The sequence below is a fragment of the Hypoxylon fragiforme genome, assembly GCF_022984875.1.
Source record: "Hypoxylon fragiforme strain CBS 206.31 chromosome Unknown GGS25scaffold_5, whole genome shotgun sequence".
Classification (NCBI taxonomy): Eukaryota; Fungi; Ascomycota; class Sordariomycetes; order Xylariales; family Hypoxylaceae; genus Hypoxylon; species Hypoxylon fragiforme.
In genome coordinates, this window is record NW_026054760.1 from 762,700 (window position 1) to 785,251 (window position 22,552).

The window sequence follows — 22,552 nt, forward strand, 5'->3', positions numbered from 1 at the left end:
TTTCTTGGGGTGTGCTTTTGAGGGTATTACTTTATAATTCGTGCTTTGGGATTGGGCGGATGGATTGGTTCGGAGGCAGGCCAGTTGGTAGATCAGTTGGTAGATACGGTAGGTTGGTTAGGCAGGTAGCTTCCATCCTTTCTTTCGTCTAGACGTCTCGTTAGGAGCGCTGGAGATCAGTCATGTGTCTAACCTAGGGTCTTCGGGATATTTCCTTGCTTTAGAAGTAACTGGGAATGCTGATCTGATATACATACCTGCATACATACCACGAGGATCCTATGCCCTCCGCGTTGACACCTAGGCAAGTAAGAGCTACTACCGAGTCCCCTCGGCCCGTCCCTTGAGGTCGAACCATGCATACACATGCTTGCTTACTATCTACCTAGGTACGTATGTAGATCCACGTGAACCTTGAACCAACCCGAAATTTCCAGCGGCGGTGGCGGCTGGTGGAGGTTAATTCTGTACCTCGTAGTAGTGGTACATCGTAGCAGTAGTGGTAGGTAGTATAGTAGATAGCTCTGATCTTTTCCATATCGGCTACTACTAGCGAGAAGCGAACCAAAAAAAAAAAGAAAAAAAAGGAAAGGGAAAGAAAAGGAATCACGCATATTCGAGATATAAAGCAATTATTTTTATTTTATTTCTTTGCGGTTTATGTTAGTTGATTCTGTTGGGTTGGGCCGTGATATCTTAACCCCCTTAGCCTTCCCCTTTGTTCATTCTAAGATACCTATGCTCAGGTGTGCTTCACATGCGCACATATACATACGCGCGCATACGTTTACTAGGTAGGTACCTAGTATATCTCCCTAGGCAAGTACGTACTATAGACCCCATACCCCACACGCAAGGCCTAGTACCCGTTCAGCCTCCCTCCCCTCCGCCCCCCTTACGTAGCTAGGGAGATCATCGCGTGCGGGATGTACCGATACCAGGTACTCCCTCCCCATCTCTATTAGTAGCTTCTTGCTAGTGTAGTCCCTACACGCATAGACTAGCTCGGCATATGGGCACATAGTACAGTACATACATACACGCGGACAAATATACATTCTCCCCCCCCCCCACACACACACACGCACGAGGCCTCCCTTAGCCCCTTACATGAATGATATCCCGCCATCCCACGCCTTCTATCGTCATATCCCGCGTCTCCGTGTGTTTCGAGTTTAGACTTTCCCACCTCTTTTCCCTTTCTCATTTCCCCTTTCTCCGTATCCATATCTTGACAATTTCCCCCAAGGTCTTTGAAGCCACACCCCTCCCCTCCCTCCCTCCCCACATTCCCACCCCCCCAACAACACTCCCTCCCTCCTCCCCTTTCACTTCAGCCCACCACTCCTTAGCAAACGCCACTCACACCTCACACCTCACACCTCACACCTTAAACCTCCTCGGATCCAACTCCCCCACATCCGCGCTCCTCGCCTCGCCCTCAAAGATAAACTCACTCATCAGCTTCCCCGTCGCCGGTGCATTCTGAATCCCCCAGCACGTGTGCCCCGCCGCGACCCACAGCCTCTTGACCTTGGAAACGGGCCCGACGAGCGGCGGGCTCTCCTCCTTGCCGAAGCGCACGTGCCGCGGCAGGTAGCACGCCTGCTTGGCAGCGACAGCCGCGGCGCCGAGAACAGGGCTGACGGTCCCGATGTACGCGACGAGGTCGTCGCACTGCGCGTCGTCGACCTCCACCGCGTCGGCGGTCTCGGGCAGCGGGGCGAGCGAGTCCGGCTCCCCGCACGCGTAGACCTCGCCGCCGGGGCGCGCGTAGATCTCCGGGTCCACGTTTCCGCGGTGCTTGCGCCTTCTCTCGCCGCGCAGGGCTCGGTGCGCGGGGACCCAGTCGGGGGGGAGGGCGATGTCGGTGAAGATCGCGTAGGGGCTGACGTGCGCGGCGAAGACGACGCTGTGGGCGCGCAGGCCCGCGATCTTGGTGCGTGGCCACAGGCGCCCTGTCCATGGCCCCGCGGCGAGGACGACGTCCGTCACGCCTTCGAGCGTCTGCGTTTCGCCTGTGGAGCGGTCGAGGTACGCGACGCTGGAGACGGCGGTGTCGGTCTTGTTGAGGCCGATGGCGGTCACTTTGGCGTTGAGGCGGATCTCGGTGCCGCCTGCGCGCGCGAGCGACGCGATCGATGTCGTGAACTGGTAGGGATGCACTTGTGCTGTCTCGGTGTAACCCGGGAGTCCCATCTCGGCGTACTCGCTCACAAGGCTGCCGTCAATCCAGTCGAGGTCTGCGGGCAGCACGGACTCGTGGAGCAGGGCGCTCGCTTTCGCGTCCTGCTTGGGCAGCTTCTGCCATTCCGTTTGCTGCTCGTCCTGCTCATCTTGCTGTCCATCATCGTCTTGCGGCGTGGGGAGGCCGAGGCCGGGACCGAGACTGCTGCTGCTCCGTTTCCTACGCGGCTTAGTGGCGGTAGTGGAAGAACCATAGCTTGGCTTTTTCACCGTCGCGGCGATCTGCCCACACCCCAGCCGCCGGTATCCCCAGTTTGCGGCGCCGTTGTGTTCGGCCGCGAGTTCGGCATGGAGGCGGTAGGATAGCGGGACTAGACAGGCCGGGTAGGCCCATAGGCCGAGGAGACCGCCGGCTTTGCCTGATGCGGCGGCGGCTATGGAGGTGGCCTCAAGGAGGGTGATGTGGTGGATGGCGGGGATGTAGGAGGGATGTCGGGTGAGATAGTATGCTGTTGTAGTGCCGATGACACCACCCCCTGGGAAGTTAGTGGCTCTGTCATACTCACTAGGGCGCCATATGTGGTAATGCGGGAGGGTGCTCTCCAAGCTACATCCTAGCCCGATTTAGGTAGGCTTAGAGGCTTGTTTGTGTCTTTTCTGAGTGGGTGCGTGTGTGTGAGGATCCAGCCAGGTACATGGACCGGGGATGGAAGGTCTATATAAATTGGGGGAGGGTAAGTGAGGGGAGAACATACTCACCTATGATCACGATATGTCGTGGTTGGGGTATACGGCTGTCCATAATAATGTATTTGACATGACCGAACTCAGGGGTTGTCAATTAGAGGCTAAGATGATTTGAAGGGTAAGTACCTTTGTTTAGTGTTGAATTATTTACATGAAGGGTTGATGATTGCAATTATTTTCAATGTTCACATGCTAATAAGAGTCAAATTTGTTGTTGTTGGAGTTGTTGGTTACGCAAACTCAAGCTACATAACTACGGATCTATCCGTTTGCGATAATACAGGTACTATTATGTAAGTATCTCTAACAGGGATTATGCTTTTGACTTTAGTTATCTGGAAACTGGACATCGAATGATGGAAGGAGGGGTAGGTTGAGAGTATGTCATTTTATTAATGTTCTAACAAGATTATAGCGTAGCTGTTATGCGTTAGGGATAGCACGATATCTCAATTAATCAGGCAATAACTACCTACATGTACCTAAGGATACGGATAGTTCGTACAACTTGTCGTAATCGGACATTAGTAACCTAGTTACTTGTATCTGACCCATGTCATTACATAAGTTAGCAACATTGAAGTCATTGGTGAATAACTACATAAAAGACCCCACCAAGTCACAGACCCGCCTGTCCGCACTGGCCCGCATCGAAACTGTAGAAACTCGGATCGGGAACTTGCCGAGGTATCTCAAACTTGGCCTCTAGTGCAGGTTTTCATCAACTAAAAAAGCTGACTAACTCACTTCAACATTCCATGAATTAACATTGAAGAAAGGAATGGAAAAGAAGAATCTATCCTAATTTCATTTTATATTTATATACATATTCATAGTTGCATTCATGAGACAAGTCCTGTTACGGAGCTGGCATCCTTCGTCTTCCATATTTAATCATCATACCTGCAAAGTGACTTCATCCAACCTCAGCCCACCAAAAAGATACCCCGCCATCAATAGTAACATCACCACCTTTGCGATTGCAACTTCATCAACAAATAATACTTGCGCAACTCAAACAAGATACATTCACTGTACCAGCAATAATAACAAGATGGCATCTGCTACTACCTTTTACGACTTCAAGCCCAAAGACAGTATGTATCTCCATTTATTCCTATCTCAGAGTTAGCTACCTCAATTCAGCCCATGACTAACACACATATCTAGAAAAGGGCGTTGAAAAGTCCATGGCTGACTACAAGGGCAAAGTCGTCCTAGCCGTCAACACCGCCTCCAAATGCGGCTTCACGCCCCAGTACGCCGGCCTAGAGAAGCTGTACAAGGACGTGACGGCGAAGCACCCGGACGACTTCGTCATCCTCGGCTTCCCCTGCAACCAGTTCGGCGGTCAGGAGCCCGGCACCGACGACGACATCCAGAGCTTCTGCCAGCTCAACTACGGCGTCACCTTCCCCATCATGGGCAAGACCGACGTCAACGGCGACAACGCCGACCCCCTGTTCGAGTGGATGAAGGCAGAGAAGCCTGGCCTCCTCGGCATGAAGCGCGTCAAGTGGAACTTTGAGAAGTTCCTCATCGGAAAGGATGGCAAGGTCAAGGAGCGCTGGGCTAGCACTACGAAGCCGGAGAGCCTGGAGAAGGCTATCTTGGAGGAGATCGAGAGGGCGTAAGCTTAACCTTGTAGAAGCAAGGAGAAAACGTGTGATGAGTTTGGGAGGCGAATATGATTCTTGACGGTGCTAGCCCTTTGCTAGTACAGGTCGATGGAGTGCCCGTGGGGTAGTTACGATTTGATCCGACATGAGATATCCAAGAGAGAAAACTTAAATAAACCCCTATTTTATTCTTAGATGCGACGTTTCTTTGGGGTTTCGTGAGGCAGATGACTTTCGTGTTATGCAGACACCTCTTCAGTATATCAGTACACCGTCCCATAGGTACCAACCTGGAGCGTACCACTGAGGCAGCCCCTCATGAGGCCATTCCCATTGAAAGTTCAACACGGCATGAAGTTCACTGTTCTCACAGACTTCATATACGCCATGAATTAACGATGCTCGTAGATGAGTATCATGCAGGGACGAATTGACACCGATATCGAATTCTGGCAGGCAGTTGCCGTATCATCTAGCATACTGACGAAAGCACGAGACTATTTGGATTCCCAGAGTGAGTAGCTTGATTGGTTAGCTGGCTGGCTGGTTCGCTGGCTGGTTCGCTGGTATTTTTCGCGCTGTGGCAAGTAGGAAGGACCCCCTAGCCTTACAACTCCCATAGTGGTATGCGGCGTGTAGAGGTGTAGAGCTACTCTAGTACTATACTAGGTACGTATAGACTCCTGTCATCTCGTAAAATGGGAGAAGGCTAAGTTTATTTCAGTGTATCCTACATACCAAACCTTTGAAGGCATACACGATGCTATAACTACCTATTCTAAGATCATGTCCAGCGCACATTTCCTGCGGTGGTCACTCGGTCACAGCTGGCTCATCCCGTCAGTCCGTGACGAGTCTTGTAGGCCTGAGGTATCTGAGCTCATTCCCAGAGTAGCGTTACCTACCAAGGATACCTGGACATGTATGGACGAGTCTCTATGACGCTGGATGATGTCGAACACGACACCCCTATGCTAATCATCAACCAATCTACTCTTCCGAGGTTTCCAAATCATCCGACGCCATAAGAAGACAACAGACTCAACTCGAAAATATACATATATTGACAGTAGATAGGTACCTGCCCAGGCAAACTTGGCGCAAGTAGCCAACCCCTTTTCCTTTTGAATATTTTGTGTCATGGTACTCTACTTGTCTTCTTGTGGAATAGCGATTGTTTCCTTCATTACTACCTATTCAGTTTCCTAACATCACAAATAACAATTAGGATTAGGTGAGTTGTTGTCTAGATTATGGTGATAGGGGTGAAGGTCAGCGGGCAACGATACGTACGACCCCTCTGGCAGAATACATGTCTTTGGACATGTCTGCGGAACTTGTGTGATCAAGCCGGTAACAAAACATGCTACATAGGTCCTAGTAATGGCATTCACTGGAGGGAAGTTCAAGAAAGGGGCGAAGATATGTTCGTCTAATTTGAGACTAGATGTTTCATTGCAAGCACCTCCATCTTCGTGGTTGGGTGAAGTGCAGAATGTCTATTTATATCTATTTCTTTGGGCATATGTAAACACTATGTCGTCCTTTCACTGTTTCTATGTACAAGGGTCAACTTGGGAGTTAGCTAGGACAAAGATGACTGTAGTCTCCATAGTCTCCGGGGAGATGTCAGAGCTCCCCGCGCAACAATGGTGTTCGATCTACGTCTTCTACGCTCCATCTTGTGAGAACTATCACAAGCGTGCTTAGATAATAGCACCTTGAGGTTTAGCAAAAGTAATGAAGCACACCGTCGTCTGTTACCTTCGGTTTTATCGGAGGTGGTCGGCGGACCTGGTCGAATAAACGGGCATTCAATCCGAAAGCTGAGGCATGCCACTGTGTTGTAATGTACATACTGTTAATCCTTCTATATTGCCTCTAATCTGGACTCCCTACGCCGGTACTAGTATATATACAAGTGTAGTATTCCTATAGTTGTAAACCGGATATATCTTACCGTCCCCCTTTTTAGTAAGCCAGTACCTAGTTACTACACTCTCTAGACCTATAAGCTATAGGCTGAAATACGATCTATACGATATCAAATTAATTAGATCTGAGATCCTGGCAAGAGAAGGGCCCATGATTCAAATGCCGGTTCATAAGAGAACCCCTAACCTGGACAAGATTGGCCGAATTCCGATGTTTCAACATAGAATCTATTCAAGAGGTACTTCATGTGTTACAGCTACAGAAATAGATACCTGTACCTGATCTACTAGGTGGTCAGATATGTTTCTTAGCTATATGAAACTCACCAGGTACATACCTACATACCCTACCTACGTCAACGATCCCATCATGTATGTATACCTAGGGCTGTTTCTCTTCCTTCAAATACAACAATTAACTTCCTTCAGCCCTTCGATCCTTCATCCGAACCTGCCACTGGCACGATACCTAGCTAACTCTGCGGCACAAATGCCGGCCCCTCGTTGGCCTCGCAATACGACGAGCCCTGCCCGCGGCTTTGCGACAAGACAGGCGAGACCCGCGCTGCAACTTGGCGGGCGACATGCGCCTTCTGAAACACCGCATGAGCCTCAATCAATTCCATCAAACGCTCCCTATTTTGGAAAATGCCCAGACCGGCGCTGAGCTCAGCTCAGCACAGTCCAAGAGAAGAAAAAAAGAGCCCTAACCCAGCAAACCTATGGGGTAGCAGCGAGACTGGGGATGTGAAATGAGATGAAATGAAAAGAGTAGAATGCATACCTACTGCATTTTACCTATGTAGTAATATGAAGCGAAACAACTTGGGGTTTGCAGATAAAAATAGAACGATAGGTACTGGGTAGGTAGGTATACAAGATACAACCACAGGAAACAACCGTCACGAACATCCGTTTGGTTGCGATTCTTTCGCTTGTTTCGCCTGATCGTGGCCCGAGAAAGAAAGACCTGGCGATTAGTGATTAGTTTCGACAGGAACTTTTCAATAGCAATATCCCCATCCCACGACGGGGAGCGGAGGAGTGACGACGCGGAAACGGCGCGCCACAGCACAACACACATACGTCGGAAGGGCTCCGTCTTCTTTTTCCTCTTCCATCCTCTCTCCGCGTATATCAACCTTCAATCTTATCGCATATACCGGCTCCAGCCGCAAGTGTAAAAAAATAAAAAATATTAACAATTACTAGGCACTAGGTACTTAGATAGGCGATCATACAACGCGACGGCGTTCACCGAGCATCCATCCGGGCTCGGTTTGAGGCCAGATTAGCTAAGGAAGCAAGCAAGCAAGTAATCGAGAAAGCGCGGGATGTTTACCCTAACTACATACTTAGATAATATCCAAGTAACTATCCGCAGTCCGGCACGTTATCCCTCGTGGCAATACCGTAGGTATTGTACAATACATACCCGATTCCGCGTTCTTCCCCCGGGCCTGCGCCGCGGGCTGTCATTGGCCACTTATACGCTTTCTTCTACTACCTAGTTATATCATAATTACTTTATTTTCCTTTCTACACATGTAGTTATCCCCAGTCTTTCTTCTGGGTCGAAGGGGCCCGTAAAAAAAAAAAAAACACCCTGAAAAGGATCATTAAGAGGATGTGGGCGGAGGAAGCGCGAAGGATCGGGGGAAGGGGGGGGGGGTGGCGCGCCCCTGTCTGTCTGCCATGTCATTGGTGAGCTCTTGCGCGCGAGGAGATGGGAAACGGGTAACTTGCCTATGTCCACCATCAAAGTAAGTGCCTAGGGTAGGTAGGTAGGTGTCCATGGCCTTAATGCAACCACTTTGTCTATCTCCGTACGATCTGTTCAACAGGCATTTGAAGTTAAATCTAGGTAGGTACCTAAGGTTACTAAGGTGGGTATGCGGCGGTCAACATGTTTGGCATAGTATACCTAGCAAGTAGGAAGGGTTAGAGGAAGGATGGGAGGAAGGATGGAAATTATTGGGTTTGCTCGTAGGGCGAATTCCGAATTACGCGCGCGGAGGGGTCTATTAACTAGAATGTTAAACCATAGGGACTTTGCCTCCCTGATTGCCCGACGATTATTTGTCATGGTACGATGCTATTTCGACTACCTACTTACCACATAGTAGGTAAGTTTAGGTATGCCTACCTGTCGTACAGCTACCGTAGGTTACATACCTAGGGAGGCAGTTCGCGAGTGGCACAGTTTAGGTTCGGCACTTGGCTTTTCTGATTCTTTTGGGTGAGTGGAGATAGACATCGTGGCCAGGTATCTATCGTGACTTCGACGTCATGTCTTGCGATAATAGGGGTCGAGGATGAGGGATAGGAGGTTGAGAGTGGTGATGCCCCACGCACTAAGGTTAGGTAACATACCTACCTAGTATTATCATGACAGCAACGTAGATGATGGTGAGACGACTCTACTAGTGCTAGTGTAGGCTGCGAAGGAGACAAAGCGTCGTTCCTTCCATCCCCTATCCCCTATACCGTACCATACTTGTTGTTGCGAAGGTTAGGGTTGGTTAGGTAGTAAGTGCGTTAGTCAAATAGTGTAATCATTGTTACTTCCGATAGTTAAGATGAGTGTAGTAGCATCATCACACACATAAGGTATACCTAGATAGATGCCTAGGAACCAACCCATCCGTCCATTCGATCGATCCGTCCATCGGCCGTTCTCCTCACCACGAAGTAACGTGTCTACCGTGAAGATCTCACGACATGGCGAGTTTAGAGTTGAGATAGTGCATAGATGCCTACCTACCTAGGTAGGTACCTCTCTACCTCTCTACTCTACACCAACGCATATGTTTCCTCACAAGTGAGTACCTAGGACCTAGGCACGTAGTTTACTCGGTCGTCGGTGCATATTCCCAACTTCACTCAGGCCGGAAAAAGAGGCACCCGGTCTCGAAACGAACAGAGTCGGCTTTATAGTTGGCCCGGTTGCGGACTATACGTCCAGAAATACTACCTACCTACATACATACATACATACATGCAGGCATAGGTACACACATATGACACAAGACTACCGGCTGCTGTCTGATCTATCTGGATGGACGGTGGATCGATGAACGCTACCTTGGATACCTAGATAGCTTAATCTAGCTAAGAATGCCTTGTCCGAGCTGGCAGCTACTTTGGATATACCAACTTACCTACCGAGGTACCTCCCTACATACATGGAAAGGTCGACGAGCTCGACGAGGTGGATTCATGAAGTAGGTAGGTAGGTACTTCTCCTATACATGACCGGGGGCGACGGTTAGATAGGGTATGTAGATGCTGGTCCCTCCCCTCCCCTCCCCTTCCTTGTAGATATAGTGGAGGGGAGGCGAAGGGAGGGGGGGCCGGGCGATCTCAAGAGTTCGAGATCGTTGTCAGGGTAGGCACAGGAGCTTCAACAGCCAACTAGCCACTCACCCAAGCGGCGATCCAGTCTCTAACCACCTGGGCAATACCTACCTCTAGATGAACCTAGGCATAACAACTTAACAATCTCTTCCCATGTGGTTCGAACTTCAAAGCAAGCAGCCAGCGGCGGCCCAAAATTCCCCTCCAACCCCTACCTAGCCCCCCGGGATGGATGATACCCCCAGTCGACGGTGTCGAAATAGGAGAAAGATGTCGGCTTTGGGCCAATGGCATAGGTATACATGTAGATAACCTCATCGCCCGGGGGGCTTCAGTGTAGATCGGCAGCATGGATGTGTGTATGGCAGGCGGGCAGGAGCGGTGGGGAGAGGGCAAATAGGTACTTGGGGAGGATAGGGGAGAGGGGGGGGTGTGGCAAAAGTGTAGGTAGGTACCGGACGTGGACCAAGCTCTCTTCCTTCCACCTAACCTGGGTACAATACCTCGATACTTACTTACCTACCTACCTACCCTCGAACCTATGTAGGTAAGGCTAAGTCAAAATTTATTCTCGAGAGGCGCGTAGGAGCACATGGTCCGTCCCCATCTGGCAGTGCTTGCTAATCCTACCGAAAGTGAGGTAGCGGCCCTGCCTCTAGTTTGAATCCTATAACAGATCCATTAGTCTTGGTGGTAGTAGTAGTAAGTATATCCATATGTGTAAGGTTAGTAGTAATACTCACTACGGCATGTGTGTGTCATGTATGGTAGTAAGTACCTACCTATCTACCTGCCGCCGCAAGCCTGGGCTAGGTAAGTGACGATGTATGTATGTCTGTGTGTATGTAGGTAGGTAGTGTAAGCACACCCTTATTATGCAGGTACCCTAGATTGGGTGATTAGAGAAAAGTCGCCGACGAAGGACCCTGGCTTGACACGATGATTGGAGTTCGTCAGAACTTAGGCTACCAGATTGTGTGCTTCTCTGGTCGTCATCTGGAGCCGTGGTGAGAGTGTCAGTTGTGAGCACGGCTATTGTGACAGCCCTAACGACCCTCATCTTCTTCATCAACAACATACACCCCCCCCCCCCCCCCCCCCCCCTCCACCTCTCCCCCGGACTAGATGTTGACTCGATAGCCGCGCGAGATGGATGGCATGTGATGCCGACACAACTAAGCTTGTCCTTGAAACGAAATAGGTAAATTATTGCTGCTCCTCCTTGGGGCGGCTCTCCCGCTCTCATCCATGCAATACAATGCATGCATAGATGCACGTTAAAGATGCCTACCATGCCTTGCTTCCTCTCCCCGCATAATCATCATCATCAAATCTCCATAGTTTAGGTACCTACCTACCCGCTCGTTTGTTATCAAAGCTATCGACGAGAGCTTGTCTGTCATACCTCGGGAATCTCATAACCCGGACCGAATCAAGGGGGGAAGGAAGGAAGAAAGAAAGGGGGATGGGGGAAACAATAAGCAGCCAATATCCCAAACTCGTGGAGTTCGCCGGGGGTGTGGTTTGATGAAGAAATTTGGAAGTAACGGTGAGGTTAGGCAGGCACCGAGATAGATACCTACCTAGGGAGAGTCAAGTCAAGTCAAGTCATTCCTCATCCATCACCTCATCTCCGCGTTTTTTATGTTCCACGGCGACGGCGACGGCGTCGGCGTCGGCGATACCCTTCTTCGTGCTGGGAACAGGCTGCTAGAATACCGAGATGAACCTTCTCAACCTTCCCCCCTTGGGATTATTTCCTACTACTTGGTAAATAAAAAAAGACAGCAAACGGACAAGCCCGTAAGCATGATCCTAAAAGTTGCTACACGGAGATTCCAGAGATAGACAGACATACAGACAGATAGATAGAAAGTGTGTGTGTGCTGCTTGTGTGAGCAAGTGTCGTATAAGTTCCTCCCTTGTGCGGAATGGAAAGGCCCGCTCGGTGCTTAATAGTGGTAAGGATCGCCGGACCCTAAGTACGAGCTGGGGTTCGTTGCAGGTCCAGTGAGGCTGAGCGCTGAAAACAATGGCATGGTCCAAAATAGAGTTAGGTTGTAGGGCTCTGTAGTATGATGTCTCTGTCTCTCTCTATCTCTAACCTCTAACCTAGGCAGGTCTCTTTCATTGTTCAATGTAACTCTCTTTACTTCTTCAGCTCTTCCCCTTCTCCCCCCCCCCTTGACCCCCCTTTTTAGGGCCTCGGCAGGCGTCTGTAGACTACCTACCTAGGTAGTAGGTGCGTTTAATAAAACATCTTAGCCCACGGAAACACAGTCATATACGCTAAAGAGAGATAGAAGGGGGGGTGAGTTAAAGGCTTCGGCGCATTGCGCTTCGGTCCTCTCCGCCTGCTCATCATAAGCCGTTCCTGCATGTCATTAGGGAGCGGACATACAGATCTAATTCATCACGCTTTTTTTCCTTTTTTTCCTTTTTTTCTTGGTGATCTAAACTCCCCCTCCTCATTTTCATTTCTCTCTATTTCTCCATTTCTTCATCAGTCTTGGTCACAGCGCATAGTGTGTGTAGGACAAAAAGACAACTCGGATGATTTCACAAAGTGAAGAAACATTGTTCAGCCATTGCGCGCTCTTCCGAGATGAAAATAAATAAACGAGTGTTTATCAAAAAAAAAAAAAAAAAAAAAAAAAAAAAAGGCGAAGCCGAAGAACGAAACGGGAGCGTCGAAAAAAAAAAACAAAAAACCCACCCCGCAATAAAGGCAGATCGCGCAATTGCCCACCACTCATGATGCCGATAACCCTCCTCCTTGCTTCGAAAAGGGGGAGCACCGGAGAATACTAATTGTGAGTTGTGATGACCTTGTCACAGGCTCTCTCAAGTGGAGAGAGACCCGCATGGGGTCTTCTGCGATGTGATGGATGATGGTATCGGCAGAATCTCTCTCAAGGTGGGATAAAAATAAAGTGGTCTAGGTAACCTGGGGCCTGGACAATTTTACTCCATATGCCGTATGTGTACACTGGCGCACCACACATAGTTACTCCTCATGTACTATGCGTGTTTGTTTCTATGTAGCGCGCAGCAGCACAGCTCCCCCTGGTTCGCCCTGGGTTCGGGATCAACACTTGCAGCTTTTGACAGCGCTACCCCCCGCGTTCGCCTCAGGGCGCGACTCGCTCGAAAGTTACTTTCAAGTCCACCTAACCTAGGCGATCGACATTTCCTGTCTTAAACCACCTTTGCTTTGGTTACGTGCGGGAATTGCCCGAGGCTTGTCCAACCCCATCCCACAGGGGCAAAGACACGCGACACAGGATGAAGGATGAAGATGAAGATGAAAAAGCAACAAGGTAAGAGAATATGCTTATTGCTACTAGCCGTGACTTGCGCAGGCCAAATCTCGACACCCTAAACCATTACGGGGAGAAAAGTGGAAAGGAGGAAGGCTTCCTTACAAACAGAGCTCATTGAAGCCATACCTAGTGTATAAAATGACAGCTACCGAGGCAGATGCCAAGGTATCCAGGTAACTAGCTAACATAGTCGTAGGATCAGGGACGCATTTGTAGCATTGGTCCACTTCGATCGATTCGATGCGACGCCATGTATGTGTGGTGGGATGACAACGAGCCAGTCGGACTTATTAGGTGACGATCCATGTAGGCCCGGCATTGTGTAACTCACCATTTGCTGGACGATTCATGACGTGGGAAAATAAAAGAAGCATAAATGGTAATAATAAAGACGCAAAAGTTCCCTATGCGCCTTAAGTTAGTATGTATACCGTATAGCGCATATCGTATATTTTGTGTATATTATTGAACTATTGCAAGTGATAGTTCGTGCGCTCGGTGACATTTTGTCGACGGTGCACAGATTTGTCTAGGATTGAGAATCGAGTAACGTCTGCTACGTTGTCTAGGGTCCACGGCTGTTTCTATGAATAGAGTCATGACAGGGAGGCGAAATCGAGCCGCACCTGGAACTGGTCTGGTGCTGCTGCTAAGATGGGATGGAGCACGCGTTTTAATGCCCTTTTTACTGTCGATGGGTCCTTATCGTGACATCTTTAACCTCAGCTCCATTAAATACGCTGAAGAGTCTGAAATCCTTCTTCCTGAATGATGCGCTGGTCAGTTTTTGTGTGCTGTTTGTTTTGCGAAAGCTAAGTATCGTCTCTTGTCAAGGAATGACATAATAAATCGTGTAGTAGTATTCAAAAATCCCATGCAAATACGGAATTCGGAATTTGACAAGCGATGAATGCACCTCCACGCTCACTGCCTGTCCGTAGATTGGGCTGCCCTTGGGTTGTGTTGTAGGGGGTGAAGAAGGGAAAGCTGATTGGGTGCTGGGCAAGATACAACGTTACGTGTTGACTATGACTAGTTCCCACCAATCAAAGAGGATACTCCAAGGCGAAAGGATGGTTAGCGATTTTTTAGGAGCCATAGAGAGAGATTACTGCCGAGGAAACAGCCTGTGCGCGGACTTCGTCTCTCGATGAGCATCACTCTACACAAGAGCGGTATGTAGGTTCTTGACTAAAAGGTGAGCGCTGAACAATAGCTCCGTTCATCTTGTGCCACAGCATGAAAAATGACATAAAGGTCTCTCGCTAAGTTGATAGATAACGTGTCTGTCGGTAAAGACGAGAATGAAATACGGTTATGTTAGAGGATGGATTTTGAAGTCAAGCAACCCTAGTGCGTAACCATGTTCACGAGATCAGATGGATGTCATAAGATGTATTGAGGTTGTACATACCTGCATAGCACACATGAAGTCTGGCGAGGGTTTGAGTTGTGTGTTGGATGTAGGCCAGCAGCGGCGGACCCCTTCAAATTTCCGACTGCAGTCCGGGACATCGGTGTGAGAGGGCCCTAAGTGGTCAGAGTGAGAATTCAGGGGATAAGGGGGATAGGGGATGAGGCATAGTCTATTTTTTTTCTTGTCTTCTATCAGCATATCTACCGCTTCCTCCACATTATATGTCATGGATATCACAAGCAAGGCTATCCAGGTGCCTACTTACCTACATACATAACACTACATATGTAGTAGATCCATGGTAGACAGGTAGATTCCTAGGTTAGTTAAAACCTACCGGCTAGCGGGCTAAAGCCCGCCATTCGACTAATGATCTTGTCCCGGCCTCTTGGAACATACATTGGTAGACTCGGGCTGAATCACATGGTGATGGGGGCGTTGGAGACTAGATCAGGCGTTTATAGGCCGGTCGATAGAAGTGATCTCTATAGTTTACATGCAGGCATTGCTTGGTGAACAGGTTTTTTGCCCCTATTCATGCCCAGTATTGATGATTCATTGTCGTCCAGTGATTCTATTTTGGAGACTCTGGCTTGATACTGAAAGTGAGCCTCATAATCTTAATTGTTTCGACTCTTGATCTTCTTCGGGCATAGCAAGGTCTTGAAGTCGGCGATGATTGGACTAGCGTCCTCGATTGAAGATTTGAAGTTCCTACATCCACAGCACTATAAGCGTGTACTTATAAAATAGCTGTAAGTGACGTGACATTTTCGGCGATTGAACGAGCCGAAGTGCAAGAAATAAGAAGAATGAGACGGGGGTTTTTTATTTGTAGGGGATATGGGCGCACCAATCAGGTTGATGGTCCCCCTACAGCAGTTCAAAATTCGGTTAACTGCCTAACCTTAGGTGGATTGTGGGGGAAGAGGACCTACATAGGTACGCTGGGTACGTACTTTTAGATGTATGTAGCTAAATACATAGTACATCACCTATCCATGGTTATGTACATGTACTATGTAGGCAGCTAGGGTAGCTCTGTAGAACCTTGTGGTAGCAGTCGGTGAACTGAAGCAGCCAAGTTTGGAATTTGAAGGTTGTCTTTAGACTCTTTATGCCATTGTGGTTGGCTGCTTTATTCGGCTCGTTAAAAGAAGCTATTTTGCTAACAGACGCCGTGCCGGAAATGAATACTTTAGCTTCTAACAAACTGATTTAAATGACGGGAGAGGCTTGATGCCAGGTGACACTACCTCATGACTTACAGTACCTACCTACTATGTAGGTACATACATGAATGATATGTAATTGATGCATTACAGGCAGTTGAACAGGTATTCAAGACAGAAGCAACATTGAAGATACTTATCAGTTACATGTATGCACGTACCAACTTTGAATTATCATATTGTACTTAGGTAGGTACATTGTTCAATGCCTCAAATGCCTCTTTCAACACCAGCTTATCCCAGGTAACTAAACCATATTATGCCTAGCGTCTTTCTGTGCAGGCTTCTTCGGTCCTTCTAGCGCTAGCTTTAAATGTTTAGTTAGTTTTTAGTCTGTAACTTTATTAGGGCAGTTACACCAACTATCATCTTCAGCCAGGTTTTTTCTCTAACCGAGTTGCATCCCCATGCCTGGATAACAATCGCCAGTGATGAAGGTATTCCCTAGATCAGCTTAGGAAAGATAAGGCCAGTGCCGACTTGGAACTTCATGGCAACTATGTACCGTACTGTATGAGCTGTACGTCAATGGATACCTAGAGATGTAGACATGTAGAGATGTAGGCAGTCCCCCTCCGACTCTAATTCATCTCGAATAATCATAATAACTTATCCATATAGCACCGAAACTTGGAACTGCCGCTGTTGCACTTGTGGCACATATTACTCGATGCTGAGTTGATATGTATGTCTAATGCGTAATGCGCAATGTGGGTTGTAGAAACCACAACACCTGAAGAATCGTTCAAGACTTACCTACAACGGTACCAATAGGTTGGCGCTGATACATCAACCAGAATTATTAAAGAAGTGGCAGTGTTCAGAGAGGGTGAGGTCATGTCAGTCGGAAAGCGGTAGAGACCCGAACGGTTAGTCTCTGTGGCTTGTCATTCGGAATCGATGGACTCTCAAGGGGAGCAGTGCGGGAAAGGAAGCGAGGGAAAACTAAGAAGCTGAAGGTATTGCTAAATGGTCGACTTGACGGCGAAGAGAGCCAGAACTGGAAGGCTTCGAGAACGTTGAGGGGATGATTGGACTGTAGTATACTGAAGTAACACTGCAGTCTACTCTACTGGTTGCAGTCACTATAAAAGACACAGACAAGCTATTAAGTGATGCTTGGGCGTTGCGTTGACCTGCATGGAGCGAACCAACCGCCAAGACTGATCTTTGTGAATTGTCAACTATTCGGCAGACTCTGGTGCCAATTATGCACCGTTTTATCTTGGCATTTAGCACCACATCTATTGTACCGTAGTATGTTCAGTGCCGAGAGGAGATGCACGGAAGGGTTGACGAACTTTCTTGATAAGGCATGGACACTGGACAGAAGAGAGCTAGATACATGCCTACATCTACGCAGGCCTAGTTTTGGTTAGCGATTATATCTTAGGTAGGTACCTACTTACCTAGTAGCAGGTATAGAAGCCGTCGTAAGGGTTACTCTGCGCTGCCATGGCGGGAACTACCATACAAGGAGCACTCGTTTCTCAAAGGGGAATACCTTTCGCGGTGGAACAATTAAAGAATGAAGACATGTATGAAATTAAGTGAAAATATCATATACAACAATTTATAATGCTGCATTCTCCATTGCCCTCAAGTTATTCCTCAAGTAATAGTGAAACCTGAGCTCAATAATTATCTCCAGACACCTGCATACATACCTAGAAGGTGCATAGGTAGACAACTCTTCGCTAGAGTATCTCGGCAAGAAATCCTCCTTGAACCAGAGTCCCGAAGAATCTAAAAAATTTCCATGTGTAACTAAAATAAGTGAATTAACTGATAAGAGCTATTCAATGTCTCATGCCAAGCCTGTGTAGTGCCAGCATTATCCGTGGGGCGAAGATGCAGAGTCTCTGTCGTTAGTGTATTCGACATGCCAGGGAGATGGGTTAGATGGGTAGACTGGGCGCAAACATATCCACAGTAAGCTCGTGATGATATAATACAATGTAGTTCGACTTTTCGTATCGCAAAGGACAGAAGTTGTCAAAAGAAACAGAATCGGGTTTACGATACTATCGTTTCTTCTTTCCTCCTACGGGCCCTAGAAGATAAATATGTAGCTAGTAGCTAAAGCCTACTAGGCTCTAGCAGCCTAGGTAGCTAGGTTAGATGCTTCTAGGACTCTACGAGCAAACAAGTTTAGCCCCGTATATCCATGGATAACATATGGATAGGTTGGATACGGTGATGCACTCCAAGGATGTTTGAGGATCTTCCGCTGCCTACCTCTTCTTATTGGCGGGGTATCCCTCGCTGCCCTGAATCCCCAATCTTCGGCGGCCGCTAAGACTGAAAAGCGGCATTTAGGCCCGATACCTTCCAATTCTTCGAACGGGTCGCGAAACGGCGTAGCGATGACGATCATGATTTGTTAACGTACGGGCGCGATCGTGTGTTGCATATCACTTACTCAGAAGTCCACCTTGAGTCAGTGACGTTTGTATGTCTGTTCACCATGTAGCAGGTAGTGTTAGGTAGGTAGGTAGTTAAGGTACCTAGCTTAGCTTGAGACTACATATGTAGAGTTATCACTGGTCTCAACAGAATCAATGTCGGTACAGTCCAAAAAAGGGAGCTGCAAAGAAGAAGATGGCGGGGGTTCAAGATAACGATAGAAGCTTGATAGAATCAAAGATGGTTGTAAGGGAGAAGAAACAGAAAACTACGTCGTTTTTATTAGTCTCGGCATCATCTTAGGCCGTTCTACTCCGTCGAGATCCACTACGACGTCTGGTACTATGTATTACAAAAAGTACAATACATCCAGTACCTTATGTACCGCCACTAATAGGTACAGTACATGTACTACATGTATCATTGATGTATGGCATTGTATGCAGCAATTATCTAATCCGAGGTTCAGGTGTCTACATATACCAATGATCAAATGTCAGGACCGTGTAAGTGTTGACATATGTGCATAATGTCAATCTATAGATCGCTTAGAGGGTCAAATTCCACCTCTACTACTACTGTAGCATTCAATGATCCATACCCATACCCGCCGGCAGCATATGAGGAAAGAATAACCAACTTTTAAAAGACGATACATTCTTGGCCTTATCCCGTGACAACATCAGACGGACGGCCCAGTTACCGTCTTTCTACATATAGGTACTACTAGTAGTATTGTACCTGGTAACAGCCTCTCTCTCTTCAGCATTAGTAATACAAGGTTAACTAAAATCAGAACAACGACCGTATAACTATGGTAGTACTTCATGCACGACATTGGAATCAATACGAATTCAAAAAGAATAAAAATAAAAATGAAAGGCTATTCAGATCAAGATAGAAAAAATATACATCTCATAATCATTATCCACTATGACGAATGTGAACCAGTACGAGAACGAGAACGAGAAGCAGAAAGACCCATACAGAGTATAGGTATAGGTAATCCAAATAATCACAAACTGTGGTCTTGAAAGTTGAATCTAGTATTTGGAAGGCTTGGTTTGTCTCTCGTCATCATGTACCACGAGTTACACATAGCGGGTAGGGTAATTAATCTTCAGCCACTCATCTGGGTGTATGTGAAAATGAACTACACACCTCGGATTATTATAATACACTTACACATGACAATTGTCCGAGACGGGGTCTACCAACTTACTAGGTACTAGGAATACAGTGCAGTAGCGCCGCAGCCTTATTCTTAGTCTGACTTTAACGAGCTAACTATTCCCTACAACCAATCCGAGTCCTCCTAGGGGTTAACTTGTAAATTAAGAGACATCTTTATAGTAGAGCCGTGGCTCACACGCAACTGATGCAGCCACTTTAGAGGTCAGCTGAAAAGCCAGAGTTAATTAAATTACCAGACACTCTTTGCGGGAACATCAAGGAATCAACATGTCTCACGGAAGAGAAAAGCCGGTATAGTGAGCAATGAGCATTCGATAGGAAACCCCACTCTAAAACTAGCGAAGGTTTTAACTAAAGAAATTGTTAATGCGCAAAGAGATCAGCTGGCGCAGTAATGGAATGCCTACCTACTAGTAGTCGTAGTAGTAGTAGTGGTGGTGGTAGTAGTAGTAGTGGTAGTAGTAGGGTAGGTTAGGCTCTTCGAAGTCAATATCGTCCAACGATGAAGCAAACCCCACAACTACCTACATTATTCAATTCGTCGTGACGTGCCATATATCAACTGTCATGTAGACACACTCCTCTAATATGCGTAACATAACATCGTCACTCGCGACAAGTTGCATATGTTTCTGTATTACGCCGACACACTAAGCCCTGGATAAAGGGGAAGAAAAAAACCTAAGTAGGTACGTAACTTTCATACGCATATGATCCAGAAATAGACGTCGGCAAATGTCAATAGAATAGTCGAGGGTTAGGTAACAAAAATGCTTGGTAAGAAAGCTCTAAACAATGTCATCTGAGACAAGACGTCGCATAGACAGGTCAAATTACTGAGGATTTGGAGTTGTCACATTGCCTCACTCATTCCCATGGGTTACATACAGTAAGCAACCACGAGTATGCCAAGACTTATAAAGCTTGTTGGCCATGGTTTTTGGCATATTGAGGGCATTTCCGTAGCCATCGAGATGATGGCTACCTACCTAGTAGTAGTACTGTGTGTAGGTAGGTAGTCGGAAGGGAGGTAATGAGGTGTGCTGTCAGGCTTTGATGTTGGTTTCGGCTTGAGCAATTTTTATTTTGAGTGGTTATATAATAAGTGATTTTATATTATGATACCTACATCAATACATACATAAATAAAACTTGGATATTTCCACCCTCATGAGAGACAGTTTACATAAGAGGATGAAGGGGGGAGTTTTTGGGAGGGAGGTATTGTACAATACCTCCACAGGTGGTGCATGTGCTGTGGCTTACAGCAGTTCGTGGGGTCAACATGCAGGCCAGAATTCCCACTAGGGACGCTAAGATAATTGAATATAGCACATGTCAACGGCCTTATAGTGATTTCGCACCCCTCTGAACCCCCCCACCCCGCCTCAAACCCCTCGGTAACGATTTTTGTTTTCAGGGATGGCCGACTCGTATCCATAATGCCCATAATAGTTGACATCCTTAGACTTGGAAGTACAGTAAACCCATTGACGAGAAAAAGAAAAAGAAAATCAAGGGGAAAAAAAGAAGAAAGAAAGAAAAATGGGCGCGGGATGCGTCTAAACTACGTAATTGAAACCCGGCGACTCCAGCTTGTCATAGGTGCATTACTGTAGATGCGGTATATCCATCCATATCCATCTACATAGATTCTACATATTGACCTACTTACCTACATTAATGCCTACTTACCTACCTATCCTAGGTAGGTATACATGTTACTTGCAGAAAGCTTGTTAGACGTGCGGACTTGAGCGGGATGAGCATTGAGCACCGTTTGGCCCCGTCGTCACGGCCGAACAAGATGAAAATGAAATGAGGGGGTTGAGGTTCAAAGTTCGCCGTCGGTATGAAATCCTTCCGCGGTAGCTTGACGATAATTTCTAATGTTAGCACACATCCGCGGCATCACCGCCTACCTACCACTACATCAAAAGCCTGTTGATCCAGCCTCTGTAACGTACCTACCCCCTCCCCCATTGAGGCTTGTACATACATATGTTAAACCAGTGTGTTGGAACTGACCGAGTTTACCTGTATTAATTTCTGTGGTAGCTTTGTCGGTTGAAAGTGGCGCGAGACCCCCTTCTAACCAGATCCTAACATCCCAATACCAACAGAAAGGGCTAACAAGAAGGCTTAGGATTCATGAATTTATTTGTTTGAAGAAGCGAGGGGAATAATCTTATCCGCTAGCCAAGCAACAAAATCGAACGATGGAGTTTTACTGCCCTCTTGTACACTACCTAGTCGAGCCTTACTGGCTTTCTGTTCCCAGTCAGCATTCCCAGCATCCCACCCGTTACTTGCCTGCCTCCCGGCCTGCCTACCTATCAACCAAGTAGTAGCCTATCTACGAGGCAGGTATCTGTCCACGAGCTGGACCAAGGTTCAACCTCTTCGGCTCCCTATTCGATTCTAGTAATGCAAGCGACGACTACCATATGTAAAATATAGCTGCTTTTTTCATCTATTCTCGCCTTGCCGAAGTCTAGATCTCTTGCATGATGGCGAGTAGAAGGCCATTACTGACGAACCTGACCCGCCACTTCAACGTAAAATCTACGTAGGTGCATAGATATGCACCTAGGTAGGTGGCCATATGAACACCAGTTGACCCTCCTAAGGTCTTTCGTACGATACGATACTCAGACATCTACCCTACATACATAGTACCTACCTCTTAACCTACCTAGTCCACTGTCGCGAATGTAACAGCAGAGAGCTTAATACGAAAGTGCCAGCGGATCTCCTCCCCCAGACTCGAGAAGGCGGCTAGGCCTGGTAAGGACTCGCCGTTCGGTGTTCACCCTTGTTCCTACAGTAGGTCTGGTACTTGTAGGTAGGTACCAGAGAAGTACATGGTAGCTTTTTAAGAATTGAACAAACTCCAGGGCCAGTGTACTTCAGTACATCAATACTTGGTACCTACAAGGCCTATAATGCCTGTAGGGCCTGTGTAATGCCTGCAATGCTTGTAATGCCTGCTATGATTCTCATTCATCCCCGTCCTTGCATACTAAGGCCTGACCAGGGTGACCCTAGCCCCTGTCCATGTCCCCGTCCCTCCTCCTTCTCTAACGCCCCACGACCTGCTACTAGGTACATATGTATGTATCATGAAGGTACCATA

At 47.5% G+C, this 22,552-nt stretch overlaps 2 protein-coding genes across 2 annotated transcripts; one reads left to right on the forward strand and one right to left on the reverse strand.

The window, feature by feature from the left end:
- Positions 1 to 1,281: 1,281 nt before the first annotated feature.
- On the reverse strand, positions 1,282 to 3,152 carry GGS25DRAFT_489501 (FAD dependent oxidoreductase). Its single transcript, XM_049260906.1, has 3 exons — positions 3,061 to 3,152; positions 2,947 to 3,013; positions 1,282 to 2,723 (listed from the first exon to the last, which is right to left on the reverse strand). The coding sequence occupies exons 2-3, from the start codon at positions 2,987 to 2,989 to the stop codon at positions 1,384 to 1,386; spliced, it is 1,383 nt and encodes a 460-aa protein (XP_049116419.1). The 5' UTR covers positions 2,990 to 3,013; positions 3,061 to 3,152; the 3' UTR covers positions 1,282 to 1,383.
- Positions 3,153 to 3,988: 836 nt separating this feature from the next.
- Positions 3,989 to 4,568, forward strand: GGS25DRAFT_521450 (glutathione peroxidase; the record flags this gene model as incomplete). The annotated part of the gene is made up of 2 exons (XM_049264068.1): positions 3,989 to 4,031; positions 4,105 to 4,568. The coding sequence occupies 2 exons, from the start codon at positions 3,989 to 3,991 to the stop codon at positions 4,566 to 4,568; spliced, it is 507 nt and encodes a 168-aa protein (XP_049116420.1).
- Positions 4,569 to 22,552: the final 17,984 nt, after the last annotated feature.

Coding starts and splice junctions, on each gene's coding strand:
- GGS25DRAFT_489501 (XM_049260906.1), bottom strand. CDS start 2,989: ATGGACAGCCGTATACCCCAACCACGACATATCGTGATCATAG. Junction 2,724..2,946: donor ACGACATATCGTGATCATAG/GTGAGTATGTTC, acceptor CTAACTTCCCAG/GGGGTGGTGTCATCGGCACT.